The sequence below is a fragment of the Helianthus annuus genome, chromosome 9, assembly GCF_002127325.2.
Source record: "Helianthus annuus cultivar XRQ/B chromosome 9, HanXRQr2.0-SUNRISE, whole genome shotgun sequence".
Classification (NCBI taxonomy): Eukaryota; Viridiplantae; Streptophyta; class Magnoliopsida; order Asterales; family Asteraceae; genus Helianthus; species Helianthus annuus.
In genome coordinates, this window is record NC_035441.2 from 85,298,852 (window position 1) to 85,317,488 (window position 18,637).

At 40.0% G+C, this 18,637-nt stretch overlaps 2 protein-coding genes across 2 annotated transcripts; both read left to right on the forward strand.

The window, feature by feature from the left end:
- Window positions 1-2,176: 2,176 nt before the first annotated feature.
- LOC110875826 (ctenidin-1-like) lies at window positions 2,177-3,514 on the forward strand. The gene is made up of 2 exons (XM_022124024.1): window positions 2,177-2,264; window positions 3,192-3,514. The coding sequence occupies exons 1-2, from the start codon at window positions 2,177-2,179 to the stop codon at window positions 3,512-3,514; spliced, it is 411 nt and encodes a 136-aa protein (XP_021979716.1).
- A 474-nt stretch (window positions 3,515-3,988) lies between these two features.
- LOC110875825 lies at window positions 3,989-10,947 on the forward strand. The gene is made up of 4 exons (XM_022124023.2): window positions 3,989-4,082; window positions 4,840-4,899; window positions 10,496-10,739; window positions 10,842-10,947. Exons 1-4 carry the CDS (start codon window positions 4,013-4,015, stop codon window positions 10,945-10,947), a joined length of 480 nt encoding a protein of 159 aa, XP_021979715.1. The 5' UTR covers window positions 3,989-4,012.
- The last annotated feature ends 7,690 nt before the right edge of the window (window positions 10,948-18,637 follow it).

Below are 18,637 nucleotides of genomic sequence, written 5' to 3' on the forward strand. Positions count from 1 at the left end.
CACGCCCCCGTGGTGGGTGATAGAAGCTTCTACAACTTAGTCTTTTCTGCAGACACTTGGGCACGCCCCCGTGTTCATTGAGCACGGGGCGTGTTCAACCTTTTGTTTTCTTGTTTTTGTTTGGGAGGATGTTGTCGAGGGGTCGGGCATGCCACGTTTATTCTTTTTCTTGTATTTATGTTAGATTTAGCTGCCTTTTTGCTTCTTTTGTTCATTTGAGCTCATTTAATCCTGAAAATACAAAATGAAGACAAAAGCACACTTTTTCCAACATTAGTACTAAAAAAGGGTTAGTTTTATGCCGCATTTGATGTAATTTATATGTTGCATTTTACACACATCATTACGCTAGTGGAATCTTCGGGTTGACAAGTATGGGATGCATTCTAGTTTATGCTATGTTATGCCTTAGTATACGTTTTAGTCATGTGGATCTCGTTAAATTTTTTTATACATATGCTAGTACACTAAACTTGTATGCTCACCAATACCTTTGTGTTGACATGTTACTTTAATACATATTGTAAGAACTTGATGTTGAGGCGTTGAGAAAAGAAATCTAGTGGGATGGACTAGATACGCACTTAGTTAAACTTTATTTTTTTGTTGTCTAAATTGTTATGTTCTAATTGTTGTAATTTCCTTTGAAACAGTGTATTTCTTTTAGTATGAAATGAAAAATCGTTGCTTTAAATACTTGTCACAAATAGTCATTATGAAGTCTCTTGTAATCTCGTTTTCATCTCACTCCGATGTTTTCGTCATCGGTTGGGGTATGACACATCCATCATTTAACCATTTCAGTTTTACTTTGTGTTAAAGCTTGACAAACTTCTTAATTTATGTGTTGAATATGTTTATGATAATTATGTCAACTATGTTCGGATAGTTAAGGTTAAGTACTTATTTATTCGTAATGTTTCTAATGAAAAATACAGATTTTATTTTAAAATGAATATATATTGTTCATGAACATTTGTTTGTGTTAGTTTGCGCTCGTTTACATTCGGTATGAGTTCGTGAACCGTTGATGAACATGTTCATTCCTTATTCCTTAATGAACAAACATGATCAAGGCCTTGTTTGTGTTCGTTCGGTTTGTTTACATCCCTATTAATGGGGGAATGGGCTTTTGATGTGGGGCCACATCGTATTCCAACCAATCACATGGTTTTCCTTTTTTAGTTATTAAGTGTTTATTTATTCCACTACACCTAGTTATTGGATGTTTATTATTACTCAAATTCTTACGTGACTATGACATGAAGGTGATGTGACAATAGTTTAGTTATTCCTCAACACATAGTTTTAGATCACACAGTGTGTAGCGTGGAGGAGGACGTGGAGCGCTCAACCACGCCGGCACACTGGCCCGTGCCTAGCATGGTGGTGTAAGCGGTGGGTTCTTCATCGGTGTGGAGGGAGGATAGTGATGAGGTGTGTTGTTTTGATTAGGTGGCGGGGTTTTTTATTTAATTTTTATAAAATATATATAGAAAGTGTATGCCATGTGTCACACCACGCCACCCTTCCACATCCCATCCCACCTCACGTTTTTTGGCATCGTGCCACCATTCTGACAGGTACTGGCATAGCTGCCATGTGACACTTCATGCCCTCCCACATCGTATAATTGTAGAATGGAAAGATATACAAAAGGCCAACCCATGAATAGTAACCTCACACATGATTTTTCTCCACGTGTGTAAGTAATTTATCGATATTATTGAATATCAACTTAAATGATCAAAGTGTTAGTCGTGAAAACATGTTGACCCTATAACTGACAGACCTGAATTCGAAACCTATACATTATTTTTACCAATACATCTACCATTCCAATTATACATTATCCCGATTCCTTCCTTCTTTTTACTTGATTCCAAACCTATATACGTTATTTTTAGAGTAAATTGTCATTTTAGTCCCTAAGTTTTGACCAAACTTCCCACTGTAATCCAAATAGTTTTTTTCCTGTCATTTTAGTCCAAATAATTTTGTTTTCTGCCATTTTAGTCTCTAACTTTTGTCATTTTTTGCCATTTCCATCCAACCCACTAACTCCATTCAAAAAATTTAGTTAACTTAGGTGAATTTCGGCCAAACCACATTTTTCTTTCTTTTTTGCAGGTGCGATTGTATGGGGATAGTGTTGTGCCGGTTTACAGTGAAGATGATGGCGGTGGTTGTTGGTTTTACAATGATGGTGGCGGTGTTGGTTGATGACGTGGGTGGCGGAAAAGTGGCCGGTGGTGGTGAAAATGGTGGGTGGTGATGGTGGTGGGGTGGGTGAGTAGGTGGTGACGGTGCAGACAGGTGGTGGCGATGATAGAAGGTTGTGATGGGGTGGATGGTGGGAGGTGGTGGTCGATGAAAATGACAAAAATGACAAAAGTCAGGGACTAAAATTTTTGAAAACAAAACTATTTAGTCCCTGAGTTTTGGCCAGTTTTGTCACTTTAGTCCAAATCTCAAACTTTGTGTATCTGGGTCTCTGTGGTTTCATTTTTGTTGCCATTTTGATCCAAAAGTACAATCATGCCAGATTCCCCTAACTAAACCCTCAACTTTTGTCCTTTTCCACATGGGTAGTTTTGTCATTTACGTTTTATTATCACTGATTATCAATTAAAATTAATAAAACTAAATTATTAAAACAAATATCTTGAAGTGGGTCCCAACCCCACTCCTTCTTCCCCAAATCACCACCATCACTACCCAGATATCTCTCACCACCACTGAACATCCACCACCACCACCACCACACCTCCACCACCAAACACCCACTACCACCACCACCAAACACATAATAAAATCATGATTTCTGAAAATCCTCAATCGGGACTTTCAGCGAACACCTTAAGTGCACAATCCAACCCCATAATTAGGGCTCCGATTTCAGTTCACAACAACTGGTAATAGTTGTAATTTCTTGATTTTGTTGTGAGAACCATACAACACTTAAGGTGTTCTCAAGCACCATACAACACATCTTCCATAAACCTCTCACCTTTCCCCCCATCTTCTTCCCCAATTCTCCCCAAACCATAACCATCGCCTGCTCTTCTTCAATCGTCAACATCTCCTCCATATTCCACAAAAAAACCCATCACTCGAACCCCTCTCTAGAAAGCTTGGTACACCCGCCACCCCTCTTCACCATAAAACCCATTTCACATCCATAAAAGCAGCTGCGTCTAGACCCAATCAAAACAGTTCTAGCGCCGGTGGTGGTTCTGGGTTTGTGACATCAGCGAATGCAACACCAAATTCTATATTGAGCGAGAAGGCTTTCAAGGGGCTGGGTGTGTTTGATGAAGATGATTCGGTTTATGGTAGTGATAGAGAGTTTGATGGTGATGAGTCTGAAACGGAATTTTCAGTTGATGGTGTGAATGATGGTGGTGGCGGTGGTGAGAAGGGAGTTAGAGGCGGCGGTGGTGGAGTTGGAGGTGGCAGTGGAATTAGGGTTTGGGTTGGGAAGGAGATGAGCTTTTATAGGGTCAAGTTATAAAAATTTAGTTTTATTAATTTTAATTGATAATCAGTAATAATAAAACGTAAATGACAAAAATACCCCTGTGGTAAAGGACAAACGTTGAGGGTTTAGTTAGGGGAACCTGACATGATTTCAATTTTGGACCAAAATGACAACAAAATAAAACCACAAAAACCCAGATACAAAAAAGTTTAAGATTTAGAATAAAGTAAAAAAGACCAAACGAACAAAATGACATTTTACTCTTTAATCATATCTTACCATTTCATTTAAGTTTGTAAATCAAACAATTTTTGTTAGATTAAGGCCCTGTTTGGTTGCATCTTAATAGCCTCTTAATGCCCCATGTATGACTGAGTCAGATTTCAGATTGTTTGTTTTATCCCTCTTAAAACTTACCCAGCCACTTATTGTTCTCTGACCGAGTCATACATGATAAAGAGTCTAACTAAAAACTTTCCACCAAATACCCTAAAAAGCCCACACAACTTTTTCTCCCCTCTTCTACCCATCATGCGCCTCCTTCCCTATGGTTTTTTTCTTTGCAAATCTACAACAATCTGTTACAAAGGAAGCATCAAAGGTATGTTCTAATCACTTTAATCGAATTAATCGCTGATTTTGTTGATGTCGTTGTATGAAATCGTCTTTTTTTATGTTTGTTCTTCGATTTCATCTGATTGTGTTGTATGTATTCCAAACTAGCTTCGAATATCTATAAGTTTTTTGTTGCTGCTACTTCGAATATCTTCGATTTCATCTGATTTGTTGCTTATGTGATGATAATTTGACACTTGCTGCTGTTGTTGACGATATGAAAGCTGGGTTTTTTTTTTTTTTTTTTTGTAATAACTTGAAATTTGCTGCTGATGTGGGTTAATAGTAAAGGTTGGTTACAAATTGGGTTAATAGTTCGGTTAGTGATAAGTCATTATTCATATATATCGCCTTTATCATAATTTCTTTAAGAAAGAACCATTTAACAAATGAAAGTAACCATTTAATTGGTAAGTTGAGAGTTCGGTTAGTAGTAAAGGTGGGTTGTAAATTGGTAATTGGTATGAAGCTGATAATATAAATTTAGACAAAAAGAACAACAGGAAATTTAAAGGAAAAGAGAATTAACTTGAAGGGAAAAAATCATCTCCATATATCCCCACATCAAAAGTTTGTGAACTTATTTGTAGATTCTAAGTTTGTGAATTATGGGGTCTGTGGATAATCCAACACCATGGTGCCTTATATGAACGCCGGTTTTTTTTGTTTTTTTGTTTTGCTACTGTAACTTGATGTTCAGTGTTTAATTATTTAATTAGAGTTTTTTTTTAATCAATTGGTAGATTCTACTAAAGAAATGGCTGAAAAAAAGATTAGGATTAATTGGAAGCAAGAAGGAGTCGGTAAAACCTTTCTAGAATCAGGTATTCATGAAATTGCACTTCATGGACGTGAGGGTAGTAGCCTGAAAGCAATTTCATGGAAGAGAGTTGCTGAAAAATTGAAAATAGAACATGATTTTATAGTGGATCAAAAACAAATGAAGAATCGCTATGATTACTTGAAATCAAAATTTGCAGCTTGGTCAAAGCTTAAGAACAAAACTGGAAGTGTTTATAACCCTCAAACAAACACCTTTAACTTAACGGAAGAGGAATGACAACTTGAGAGCAAGGTATTTCTTTATATATACATATATAGATATTTCAATAACCTCATAGTAATTCTTAGTTTTTTTCCACATAGTCCAACAAATTCGTAGAAAAGTTGAGAAGAGGGCCACTTGATTATCCCGACTTGTGTATTCAATTGTTTGAAGGATCTACTTCAAATGGTTTTGATAGTTGGGGGCCATCTTCTACAATTCCTCATCCTTCTGTGGAAATGATTGATCAAATTGCTCCTTTGGACATTGATGGCACTCAAACGGAACATGGGGCTAGTGAAGAGTCTTCTGATCGGTCTAAACACAAACGAAAATCATCAACTGAAGGTGTTAGTTACGAGTCATCGGGTCGTTCTAAAAAAGGGAAACAAACATTCAATGCACATCTCATGGAAGTTGGGGAGGATATAAGGAAGGTGGCAAACATGTTGCTTGAGAAACACAACCAGTCTAATGATATACATGCATGCATGGAGAAGATGGAGACTTTGGGATGGGAAGAATTTGATGCGAAATATCAAACGACGATTTTGCTTTTTGGTGAAAGTGCTGATTTGAGGAAAGTGTGGTTAGAACTTAAGCCGCACACTTGTGAAATGTGGGTTAAGAACGCGGGAGCGAAGTATGGATTATTTTAATGTTGTGTTCTAGTTGCCTTTTGATAGCTAAACTTTGAGCTATGTTAGTATGTGTTTTTTTTATAGCTAAACTTTGAGCTATGTTTGTATTTGTCTTGTTGAATGCTAAAGTTTGTATTAGATGCTAAACTTTGTACGCTATGTTTTGGAATGTTATTTGAATTCTATGTTCATGCAATGTTATTTTGGATTCTATTGTCTTGAGTATTTTGGGTGATAGGTAGCCTATGGACTCGGATGAGGAGATTATGCTTTTCTTGTTGCTTTGTTGGCATTGGCTACAATTAGCCTCGGTATTGACCAATCATGAAAGGATAAGAGATCTGAATTCGGCATTGATCGGTCATGAGTACACACAAGAATTGTTGCATGGCACTTCTACACAACGTCATGAGATGATGCGCATGTCACATGATGCGTATGTACTATTGTGCAATCATTTTAAGCAAAGAAATTGGTTGCAGAGTAGTAGGTCAATAACCTTTGAAGAAAAGATGGCTATGTTTTTTATTGTCATAGGACATAATGAGCGATTTCGAATGGTTAAGTGAAGGTTTCAACACTCAACAGAAACAATTCATAGATGTTTTCATGAGGTCTTAATTGCGATGATGAATTTCGCAAGAGAAGTTATAGTTCCGACATCTTCTAATCCAATCGCGAATGCTTCAGAAAACCATAGAAGGCTAAAACAAATATTTCCTGGAGCAATAGGTGCGTTAGATAGAACTCTTGTACATGCAGTCGTACCTGGTGATCAACAGACTCGTTACAGGGGAAGATGAAAGGGTGAATGCTTTCAAAATGTCTTAGGAATCTGTAATTTTGATATGATATTCATGTTCGTATGGGCCGGATGGGAGGGTATTGCACATGATTCACGTGTTTTGAAAGAAGTTGCTTTTAATCCGAGTTCCGGCTTTTATTTCCCCCCACCAGGTTTTTAACCTTTCCTTAAATTTGAAGTAATTGTTTATCTAGTTTTTTATTTAATAGTTTTGATACTAACATGTCACACCCTAATTTCCACGTGTCACCGGTGGGCCCGGTGGGGGAGTATCGTGACTTAGTTGATATCATCATAGTCAAACAACACCAATTATAATGCACAGCGGAAGCAAGAAAAATAGATTTATTTCAACCAAACAAAAATGTAATATCCAAGTATCACATAGTAGCCGAAATAGATCCACAGGCGGATCCACATAAAAAGGAAAATTGTTCAACAGATTAATGGCATCCCAAGCTTGCGAGACTCTAACGATGCTAAGGAGTAACCAGCCTATTTCGTGTAGAACCTGCGCTTAATCTTTTTGGGGAAAATACGTCAGTTTACACTAGTAAATACAATTTAACTGACTCATTTTGAAAATGTTGTAAAAATTGATTTAAATGCACATGGCACAAAACTTTTTATAACTTGGGATAATTAATTAAATCTAATCTTGTAAAAGAATTACATGTTTGTTATGCGTTCAGTCGCCCGGATCGTGCCGGGTTTAAGGTTAATAGACACACCACATAGTATAAATCCGCGGCGGGAAACCAACGGTTATACCTGAATTATATGGACACATTGTCGGGTGTACGCCTACACCCACGTGTCAAGGTCGTGGTCATTTCGTAAAATGATGCTAAGGATATCCGGGACATGGTCATTAAACTCCCAAAGGCGTAAAACATACAAAACCAATTTTCAAACGGGTCACATTGATAATACCCAACTACTAATGAGTTAGGGTCAATTGCCCGACCAAACGGTATTTTATATACCGTACCCCAAGCCCGTATAAGGGAAAATAAGTTAAAAGTATTTACCTGAGTAAGTAATAACCACAATAAGCAAATGCAAGTGTCTTTTACTGGTCTCCTATTCTGGAACGAAGGTTTATAATAACCTATTAGAATCCTAACGGGTCTTTAATATAGCCTAAGCTTAGACCGGTTAGTTTCAAGGAATAAATACGGTATAATCGCATGGAAGGCGAGAACCGGGAAGGAATGTGATTTAGGCCCAACAAGTTTGGAGACTTGTATAACATGGGTAAATTGATCACATTCTGGATTTTGAGATAAAGATGATATGGTTTGACCCGTTTCGGCTATTATGCGTAAACTAGTTACATAAGCCGATCCGAACGCGAAAATACATAACGGGTAACCATATAAATCATATACAAGTTTCCTGAGATTATATGCACCAAATATGTTGTGATATCAGTAAGATATGTCCTATTATGCCCCAAATGATTTTAAACTCAAATTACGCCTCATAAGGGCATTTTGGTCATTTAAAAGGGTATAAAAGAGTTAAACTAGCAATCTGAGTTATATATCTGAATAAATCAGTAATTATATTTATTTCATCATGTTATAACAGTAGGGTATCAAATATATGTGAATTTTATTAATTATAACCATCTTATGCACCAAAAGGGCATTTTGGTAATTTCACATAAGCCTAAAAGGTCAAAACTGGAAATCTGAGTTTCAATCTTTAGTTTACTGTTATAATATAGAATTTTACTAAATATATTAGTAGGTATTGACTTTTATACATATAAACTAGTTTTGACATAGACTATGTCGTAAAAATGGCTAAAAAGACGATTTAGAGCCATTTCCGGGTTTTAAAAGAAAAGCTGATATTTTTATAATTCCAGAAGGTTCAAAATAATATATTTAACATAACCAATCAGTAGAAAAAGGTTTGAGGTCAAAAGGATTTATAAAACTCATTTTATAGCCTAAAAGGGCAAAACCGGCATTAGCCGAATTAAGCTTAGAACATTAAGTTATGCCCAGCCTAAAATTGAATAAAAATCTTTAAAAACCCCAAAATATTATTTTATAACAGTAGGTATAAAGTTTTGTATAAAAATTTGGGTTTGGATAGGCTACATGCAATTTACGCCATTAACTTATTAAGAAAGCTCCTAATTACGCTAATGAGCATAACTTTAGTTCTAGACCTCAAACTGATGTCAAATTTCGGGTATAAGTCTATAATTCGGTAACTAAGATGTCTACCTTTTTACAGTTTTAAAAATCATAATTTATGGACATTTGGGCATAATGGTCAACATATGGGCATTTAACGGAAATTTGCATAATAATTAGACAACTAGTGAACTAAGCCGTATAATCACAGAGGGTTATACTAACATGTTACTAGGTCCAAAAGAACCTCTAAGGCAATCTTAATCTTGACTAAAACGGGTCAGAACTGAAAGTCAAAGCGAAAGTCAAACTATGCGACTTTCGGTTCCAAACCGGGTCTAAACAGAAAATTGTCGAGTTGAACATGTTGGAACATGTTCTTACATTTATTACCAAGTTATATTAGTGATCAAACATGTTGCATGTATCCTACATTGCTAATTATGTATTCATTTGGATTTAAGCATTCTGTTGACTTTTTAAAGTAAGCTTTGACTCGACAATTTGCATAGTTAGAGTGGGATTCTGGAAATACCCTTATAAGGGTTTGTTACCCACATAATTACCTACTTATAGGTATTTTTAATTCGAGATTTGACTGAGTAATTATGGACTAATCTCGAAGTCAAACCTTAATTACGACGGTTTGACTTTTAGCTAATTAACTAAGCTAAAAAGGATTAAGGAGGGTTAAGGACACTTACAAGAGTCCTAAGAAGGTTTATGGAGCCTATGAAAACTTGATAGCTGTCCAGGAGTTCCAGAAGTGAAGATGCAAAAGAATGTCCAAATGGTCACAACTTATGTCCCTTATATAATGCACCAATGAGCATAAGATCAAGACATGCAAGTCTACAATTGTTGTGTGATCACCCCAGGTGTCCATAGAGGACTAAATACTGCCTAGCAAGACCCTTGTTTCGAAAACCACCATTTTAAGTCGGTGCAACAGGCTGAACAGGCAGCTGTCCAAAACCTGCTGCCAGCGACAGCCTTTACGGACCGTAAGCTTAAGGCCTTGCGGTCCGTAAGCTCCTCTTGCGGACTGTATGCTGAAACAATTACGGTCCGTAACCGACCTTTGCTGAAATCGCCCAGGTATGCACCTTACGGACCGTAAGCCTAGGGCCTTGCGGTCCGTAACCGGTGGCCAGAAAACAAAAATTTTACAAACTTCAAGCCTTGACCATGCAACTTCGTGGATTCTGAATCTCATGCTATCTTTTTCAGTTGAGGGACCAGTTTGCCCAGCCATTGCATGCCTAGCATGCTCTTACAACTTTGGCATCTTGTAAAAGTTTAAATTGACCGAAACTTCAAGGTTTCAAGTCTTGAATTCTCACGAGGGTTTATTATGTTAGTTAACTACTTTCAATTCCCTTTATACAAAGGTTTAAATCAGCATTTTAGTAGTAATAACCTTAATGACCCAAATTCAATATAAGAGATGGAATTTTATTTAATTAGGAACAACCGGTTAATATAAAAGATGTCTATCAAAATGATTTAGGGATCTTGGGATTTATAATGCGGGTCGTTCAGAGGTATTTTAATAACATGTCGCCCTTGGGTCGTTCAGAGGTATTTTAATAACATGTCGCCCTTGGGTTGTTCAGAGGTATTTTAATAATATGACACCCTTTTGAATCCTACCATACATCTTTATTTGATCCGGGTCCCTGACACGTTTGTCACATGACACGTGTCTTTACTTTATTGGGCAGGAATTTTCGAGGTGTTACATAACATTTGCAGACAAATATTACCTTTGCGATGCCGCATACACCAACACTCGTGGGTTTATGACTCCCTATCGTAATACGAGATATTGGTTAGCCGATTTTCGACGACAACGTGCATTGACTAACGAAGAAAAGTTCAACCATGCTCACGCACAACTCAGAAATGTGATTGAGCGCGCATATGGTGTTTTGAAGGCAAGATTCCCAATCCTAAAACAAATGGCCCCCTTTTCATTTACAATACAAAGAGACATAGTGTGCGTATTTTGCCATCCATAACTTTATAAGGAAATGGAATATTCATGATCAGTTATTTGTGGAGTACAACGAGAACACTTTTTTTTGGAGAAATGCAACAGGAGGAAAGTGATGGCCAGTCACGACATGGAATGGGGCTCACAAGGCATTGAATATATGACTACTTTGCGTGACGAGATAGCTACTCAATTAATGTCAAATGGTTAAAACCAAAATTGTACGCGAGTTATTAATTTCTACTTGGATTAGTATGTTTTTGTGACAACTCGAGTTTCTGACTTTTGCTTTCGCATTAAATGCGCGTTGACTTTGACTGTTTAGTAGTTGACTTGTTGGACTTGTTATTGTACGCGTTGTGTTTTAATGAAACGTGTTGTCATTGTGCATACATGTAACTACTTGTGGTTGTAAAAGATAATATTAGAATTATTATTTAATACACTTAGTCTAGATCGAAGCATATCCTTCGATTCGAAGGATCAACTTTCGGTTCGAAGGATCTCGAAACATATCCTTCGACCAAGGACTTTATCCTTCGACATCCTTCGGCCACGAAACATATCCTTCGACTGGAATTCAGATCCTTCGGCCCAGTCTTTCAGATGGGCTTGGCCCATTTCTGTAATATGTATATATACGTGAAAGCACGTAATCGGCTGTCATTTTTCAACCCTAGAGCTATTTCACTGTGACGGCAAACTAGATACCACCGGAAACTTTTGCGTGACCAAACCCTCATCTCGGTTAGTTACTTCTAGCATTTACTTGTCTATGAATCGCTTAGGAATACCGTGATAATCTGCGATTTACACAACTTGTATGATTAGGGTTATCGATTTATGATTAATGTTATGATCTTACTGACTTGCTTGATGTGTTATCGGAATGGTTGTTATTGTCAAATCGATTAGGGTGTTATTGGTGAGATCTGAATGTTCATGGCATGTTAATAGGGTTCGATAATGTGACATACTATGTTAATCGGCTTGGTGTACACATAAACTAGGGATCACGATGGGTATTAGTATTATGATGATTTCATGATGATTAGATGATGATCCTATGATTACTGCATGATTGTTGTTTGATCGATAATGTTGATTGACGGCTGTTAGCATGCTTAGGGTTTCTGGAATTGTAACTGTTGTTAACGTAACTGATTGTATCGAACGATACTTGTCTACTCGAAACATAGTTATTGTCGAAAGATACTTAATGTCGAAACATAGATGTGACCGAAAGATGCTTGACCTTCGAACCATAGTAGTGTTGACCGAAGGATAGCATTGACCGAAACATAATTACCGAAAGATGCCTTTAGGTCGAAAGATGGCATGTGTCTCGAAACATAACATTCGGTCCGAAAGATAACTGTGATAACTGATATGTCGAAAGATAACTAATAGGTCGAAAGATAAGGGTGGATTCGAAAGATATGTGGTTATAAACATACTTTGAATGATTTAGTGTGAAGTAATACGTGTTGTGCCGATATGCAAACTGACTGTTATGTGAACATTAAATAGCATGCGTATCATTGTGAACATGAACTGATTTGTTATACGTGCATACAATAGGACTTGACTAATTACTTGTGAGTGCATAACCTAGCATACCGAGCAAACCAAGGTGAGTTCACACTCTTACCAAGGCATGGGATTCCCGGGGTGTAGGGAATGGGATTGAAAGGATAAGGTTGATTAGATACATTATTGACACTATGACTAGACTACCACATTACTATCCTCGGATGTGAAGGATACTTATACTGATCACTATCCTCGGTTGTGAAGGATACTTATACTGATCACTATCCTCGGTTGTGAAGGATACTTATACTGATCACTATCCTCGGTTGTGAAGGATACCTATACTGATCACTATCCTCGGTTGTGAAGGATACCTATAGTTACGAGTAGTCTAGTGGTTATACAACGTGGAACACCACCACCAGTAACGTGGAACACCACCACCAATAGAACATACAATCGGCCCAGTAGAGCCACTTGTTACAAACGAACTTACTATTACGCATTTACTTTCTGTGAACTCGCTCAACTAGTTTGTTGATCATTCTGTTACATGCCTTGCAGATCGTTAGGTACTTGGAGCTTGCACACGGAGGAGCTGGTCGTTGTGGGGCTTGGATCGTGATCACCTTGTTAAACACTTTTGATGTTTGATACTTATTTGCTATGGGTTTTACAATAATACGCTTCCGCTAAACAATGTTAACTTACTTATGTTTTGGAAACACCTTTCATATGGAAATGGTTTGGATTATAATGTGTTTACTTTTACTTTATACAATGTTCTGTATGATTGGTGGCTTGATCCTGGTCAGTCACGCTCCCAAGCGGTGATACTCCGCAGGTGGATTTTGGGGGTGTGACAGATTGGTATCAGAGCCATTGGTTATAGAGAACTTGGTTTTAATATGGGAAAACGTTTTTATTAAAGCCAGACTATAACCAGAACAGTGCTCTCAACGATCCACAACGACGCTTCGCTCCACGTGCAAGACTCAACTTCCTAGGTAATAAGGTTTATGTTTATTGCCTACATGCTAGAATTTGCATAGAACTTTGCTCGTAGTATGCTTACATTACCTTGCTCACAACTTGACATTGCATGAGAATACTTATGTGCTTACACTCTTCTGTCATCGCACTATTCGCGAACCTTTCTCACTTATGTTGCCTTTGATGTGAAGATCAATGGCCGCACGAATTACCATGACTCAAGCCCAGCTAGAGGCACTCGTTGCTGCGGCAGTTGCAGCCGCCCAAGCAGGTAGTATACCCTGCAGTATAGACACTAGGATCTTTAGATCCTACATTAATTCTCGTACTTAACTTTGCCCTATTCGTACACAATAGGTCAACCCGCTCAGCAACAGCCTGGGTGCACCTTCAAGAATTTCATGGAATGTCGTCCTAGCTCGTTCAGTGGCACGGAGGGAGCAGTCGGACTCCTCCACTGGTTTGAAAAGCTCGAGTCGGTTTTCGAAATGTGTGAATGCCCTGAGGCTCGCAGGGTGAAGTTCGCCACTGGCACACTTGAAGGGATTGCGCTCACTTGGTGGAACGCACAAGTGCAGATCTTGGGGTTGGCAGCTGCTAACGCCACACCCTGGAATGATTTCAAGGAACTGATCAAGAGGGAATACTGCACTAGAGAAGACATTCACAAGTTGGAGGACGAGTTGTATAACTTGAAGATGGTTGGTTCGGAAATCGAAGCTTACACCAAGAGATCGAATGAGTTGGCTGTGTTATGTCCAACCATGGTAGACCCTCCATACAAGCGTATTGAGTTGTATCTCAAAGGGTTGGCACCAGAAATACAGAGCCACGTTACCTCGGCTAATCTCAACAACATCCAGGAAATCCAGCGTCTCGCTCACCGCATCACCGATCAGGCAGTGGATCAGAATAAACTGCCTAAGCGTATCAGTGCTACTGCTACCGCTACTGCTTCTACTACACTTGCTACTCCCAGTGAAAGTAAGAGAAAATGGGATGGGGATTCTAGCAAGGGATCAGCTTCAGTGCAGTCACAAGCTCAACAGCGAAAGACAGACAGTTACCAGAGTCCAAGTCAGCACTCCTCAGGCAGCCACAGACAGGGAAGGTATCGAGGAAATCTTCCAAAGTGTAACACCTGCAACAAGCATCATCGTGGCCAGTGTAACCAGGTTCGTTGTCAAAGATGCCTCAAGGCGGGTCATGAGGCCAAAGATTGTAGAAGCCCTCAACCTGCAAACCAGAATCAGCAGCAACACCAGGCACAGCAGAATCAGCAGCAGGGTAACAAGGGGTGCTATAATTGCGGTGCAGAGGGTCACTTCAAAAGGCATTGCCCTCAGCTGAACAGAAACCAGAACAACAACAACCATAACAACAATCAGGGTAATGGTAACAACAACAACGGGGGAAACAACAACAACAACGGCAATGAAGCTCGTGGTCGTGCTTTTGTGTTGGGTCGAGGAGATGCAGTGAATGATCCCAATGTGGTTATGGGTAAGTTTCTTCTCGACGATATTTATGTTACTGTCTTGTTTGATTCGGGTGCTGATACAAGTTATATGTCCTTGAAAATGAGTAAATTATTAAAACGTACACCAACACCTCTAGACACCAAACACGTCGTAGAACTAGCCAATGGTAAAAGTGTAGAGGCCGCTCAGGTAGTCAAGGGTTGTAGTATTGTTCTAGCGGGTCAGACTTTCTCGATTGATCTCATACCCATAGTTTTGGGTAGTTTCGACGTCGTCATCGGTATGGATTGGTTATCCCAACATCATGCGGAGATTTTATGCAAAGAAAAAGTTATTCGTATTCCTCGCTCCAGTCAGGAACCTCTCGAAGTACAAGGTGACAGGAGTGGTGCTGTGGTTGGCATCATCTCTTACTTAAAGGCGCAGAAATGTTTACGAAAGGGACATACTGCCATTTTGGCACTTGTCACTGACGCATCAACAAAGGAAAAGAAGCTGGAGGATATACCAGTTGTGCGTGATTTTCCTCAAGTGTTCCCTGAAGATTTACCTGGTTTACCTCCTCATCGTCAAGTCGAGTTTCAGATTGAGTTAGCTCCTGGAGCAGCACCAATAGCCCGCGCACCGTACCGTTTAGCTCCAACCGAACTGGAAGAACTGTCGAAGCAGCTACAAGAGCTCTTGGAAAAGGGCTTTATCCGTCCAAGCTCTTCGCCATGGGGAGCTCCAGTGTTATTTGTGAAGAAGAAAGACGGTACGTTCAGGATGTGCATCGACTACCGCGAACTCAATAAGGTGACGGTAAAGAACCGTTATCCTCTTCCGCGCATAGATGACCTATTCGACCAGTTGCAAGGGTCGTGTTACTATTCCAAGATTGATTTAAGGTCAGGGTATCATCAGCTGAGAGTCCGGGATGAGGACGTCTCCAAAACCGCTTTCAGAACTCGCTACGGTCATTACGAGTTTCTCGTCATGCCATTCGGGCTTACGAACGCGCCAGCAGTCTTCATGGATCTTATGAACAGGGTGTGCAAACCGTATCTTGATAAGTTTGTTATCGTCTTCATCGACGACATTTTGATTTACTCCAAGAGTCAGGAGGAGCACGAGCAGCACTTACGTCTGATCTTGGAACTTCTTCGAAAAGAACAACTGTACGCAAAGTTTTCAAAATGCGACTTCTGGATTCGTGAAGTCCACTTCTTAGGCCATGTGGTGAACAAGGATGGGATTCATGTTGATCCATCCAAGGTTGATTCGATCAGAAACTGGCCAGCACCACGTACACCGACAGAAATACGCCAATTCTTGGGTTTGGCGGGTTACTACAGGCGATTTATTAAAGACTTCTCAAAGATCGCGCAACCACTTACTATGCTAACACAGAAAGGTGTCGTTTACAGATGGGGTAATACGCAAGAGACCGCTTTTCAGTACTTAAAGGATAGGCTTTGCAGCGCACCTATTCTTTCATTGCCAGAGGGCACAGATGACTTCGTGGTATACTGTGATGCATCCATCCAGGGTCTTGGATGTGTGTTGATGCAACGTGATAAAGTGATAGCCTACGCTTCGCGGCAACTCAAGGTTCATGAACGGAACTACACGACGCACGATTTAGAGCTGGGAGCTGTTGTTTTCGCGCTTAAGATATGGCGACACTACCTGTACGGTACCAGGTGCACAATTTACACCGATCACAGGAGTCTCGAGCATATTCTTAAGCAAAAGGATTTGAATATGCGTCAACGGAGATGGGTTGAACTTCTGAACGACTACGAATGCGCCATCAAGTATCATCCAGGCAAGGCCAATGTCGTGGCTGATGCCCTCAGTCGGAAAGACACTCTACCTAAGCGCGTGCGAGCGCTACAGCTTACTATTCAGTCCAGTCTTCCTGCACAGATACGAGCTGCTCAGTTAGAAGCACTGAAACCCGAAAACGTCAAAGCTGAAGCCTTACGCGGCTCAAGGCAACGCATGGAACAAAAGGAAGACGGCGCCTACTATGTAACGGGGCGTATTTGGGTCCCACTTTATGGCGGTTTACGCGAGCTGGTAATGGATGAAGCCCACAAGTCTCGCTATTCGGTACATCCAGGGTCGGATAAAATGTACCACGACATTAGCACTACTTATTGGTGGCCTAGTATGAAGGCTCACATAGCTACATACGTTGGAAAATGCTTAACCTGTGCGAGAGTCAAGGTTGAGTATCAGAAACCAGCTGGTCTACTTCAGCAGCCTAAGATACCACAATGGAAATGGGAAGAAATTTCCATGGATTTTGTTACCGGTCTGCCTAGATCTCAGCGTGGGAACGATACAATATGGGTCATAGTTGATCGACTCACCAAGTCTGCACACTTCCTACCGATCAAGGAAACGGATAAGTTCTCCACTCTCGCAGACGTTTATCTTAAAGAAGTTGTTTCGAGGCATGGAGTGCCCACCTCTATTATTTCGGATCGCGATGCACGATTCACGTCAGAGCTTTGGCAAGCAATGCACAAATCTTTCGGCTCACGTTTAGATATGAGCACAGCATATCATCCTCAGACGGATGGGCAGTCTGAGCGAACTATCCAAACTCTAGAAGACATGCTTCGAGCGTGTGTTATCGATTTCGGCAACGGCTGGGAAAAGCACCTCCCTTTAGTGGAATTTTCATACAATAACAGCTACCATACCAGCATTCAAGCCGCTCCATTCGAGGCATTGTACGGACGTAAATGCCGGTCACCTCTCTGTTGGGCAGAGGTGGGGGATAGCCAGATTACGGGTCCAGAGATTGTAGTGGACGCCACAGAAAAGATTGCGCAGATACGACAACGCATGGCGGCAGCACGCGACCGCCAGAAAGCCTACGCGGACAAGCGTAGAAAGCCATTGGAATTTGAGGTCGGGGACCGGGTTTTATTGAAAGTTTCACCCTGGAAGGGTGTGGTTCGATTTGGTAAACGAGGCAAACTGAATCCGCGGTACGTCGGACCATTCGAAATCTTGGAAAAGATTGGCAAAGTAGCCTACAGATTAAAACTACCAGCTGAACTCGGTGCAGTTCACAATGTATTTCACGTGTCGAATCTGAAGAAATGCCTATCAGATGAGACCCTTATAGTTCCTTTTAAGGAACTCACTATCGACGAGCGGTTGCAGTTCGTCGAGGAACCTGTTGAAATCACGGACCGGGATGTTAAGGTCCTCAAACACAAGAGAATCCCTCTTGTTCGAGTTCGTTGGAACTCCCAGCGTGGTCCAGAGTATACCTGGGAACGCGAAGATCAGATGAAAGAAAAGTACCCCCAGCTATTCGAAACCAATGCATCCACTTCTGAGGCTGAAGCTACTACTACTGAATTTCGGGACGAAATTCCAAATCAACGGGGGGATGATGTGACACCCCAGGAAAACCAGTGAACGATGTAACTTACCTAGCTTCCTCAGTGAGTGCGTACCAAATTTCGGGACGAAATTTCTTTTAAGTTGGGGATAATGTGACAACTCGAGTTTCTGACTTTTGCTTTCGCATTAAATGCGCGTTGACTTTGACTGTTTAGTAGTTGACTTGTTGGACTTGTTATTGTACGCGTTGTGTTTTAATGAAACGTGTTGTCATTGTGCATACATGTAACTACTTGTGGTTGTAAAAGATAATATTAGAATTATTATTTAATACACTTAGTCTAGATCGAAGCATATCCTTCGATTCGAAGGATCAACTTTCGGTTCGAAGGATCTCGAAACATATCCTTCGACCAAGGACTTTATCCTTCGACATCCTTCGGCCACGAAACATATCCTTCGACTGGAATTCAGATCCTTCGGCCCAGTCTTTCAGATGGGCTTGGCCCATTTCTGTAATATGTATATATACGTGAAAGCACGTAA

Coding starts and splice junctions, on each gene's coding strand:
- LOC110875826 (XM_022124024.1), top strand. CDS start 2,177: ATGGCGGTGGTTGTTGGTTTTACAATGATGGTGGCGGTGTTGGTTGAT. Junction 2,265..3,191: donor GGCCGGTGGTGGTGAAAATG/GTGGGTGGTGAT, acceptor CCATAAAAGCAG/CTGCGTCTAGACCCAATCAA.
- LOC110875825 (XM_022124023.2), top strand. CDS start 4,013: ATGCGCCTCCTTCCCTATGGTTTTTTTCTTTGCAAATCTACAACAATC. Junction 4,083..4,839: donor TTACAAAGGAAGCATCAAAG/GTATGTTCTAAT, acceptor ATCAATTGGTAG/ATTCTACTAAAGAAATGGCT. Junction 4,900..10,495: donor TTGGAAGCAAGAAGGAGTCG/GTAAAACCTTTC, acceptor TAACATTTGCAG/ACAAATATTACCTTTGCGAT.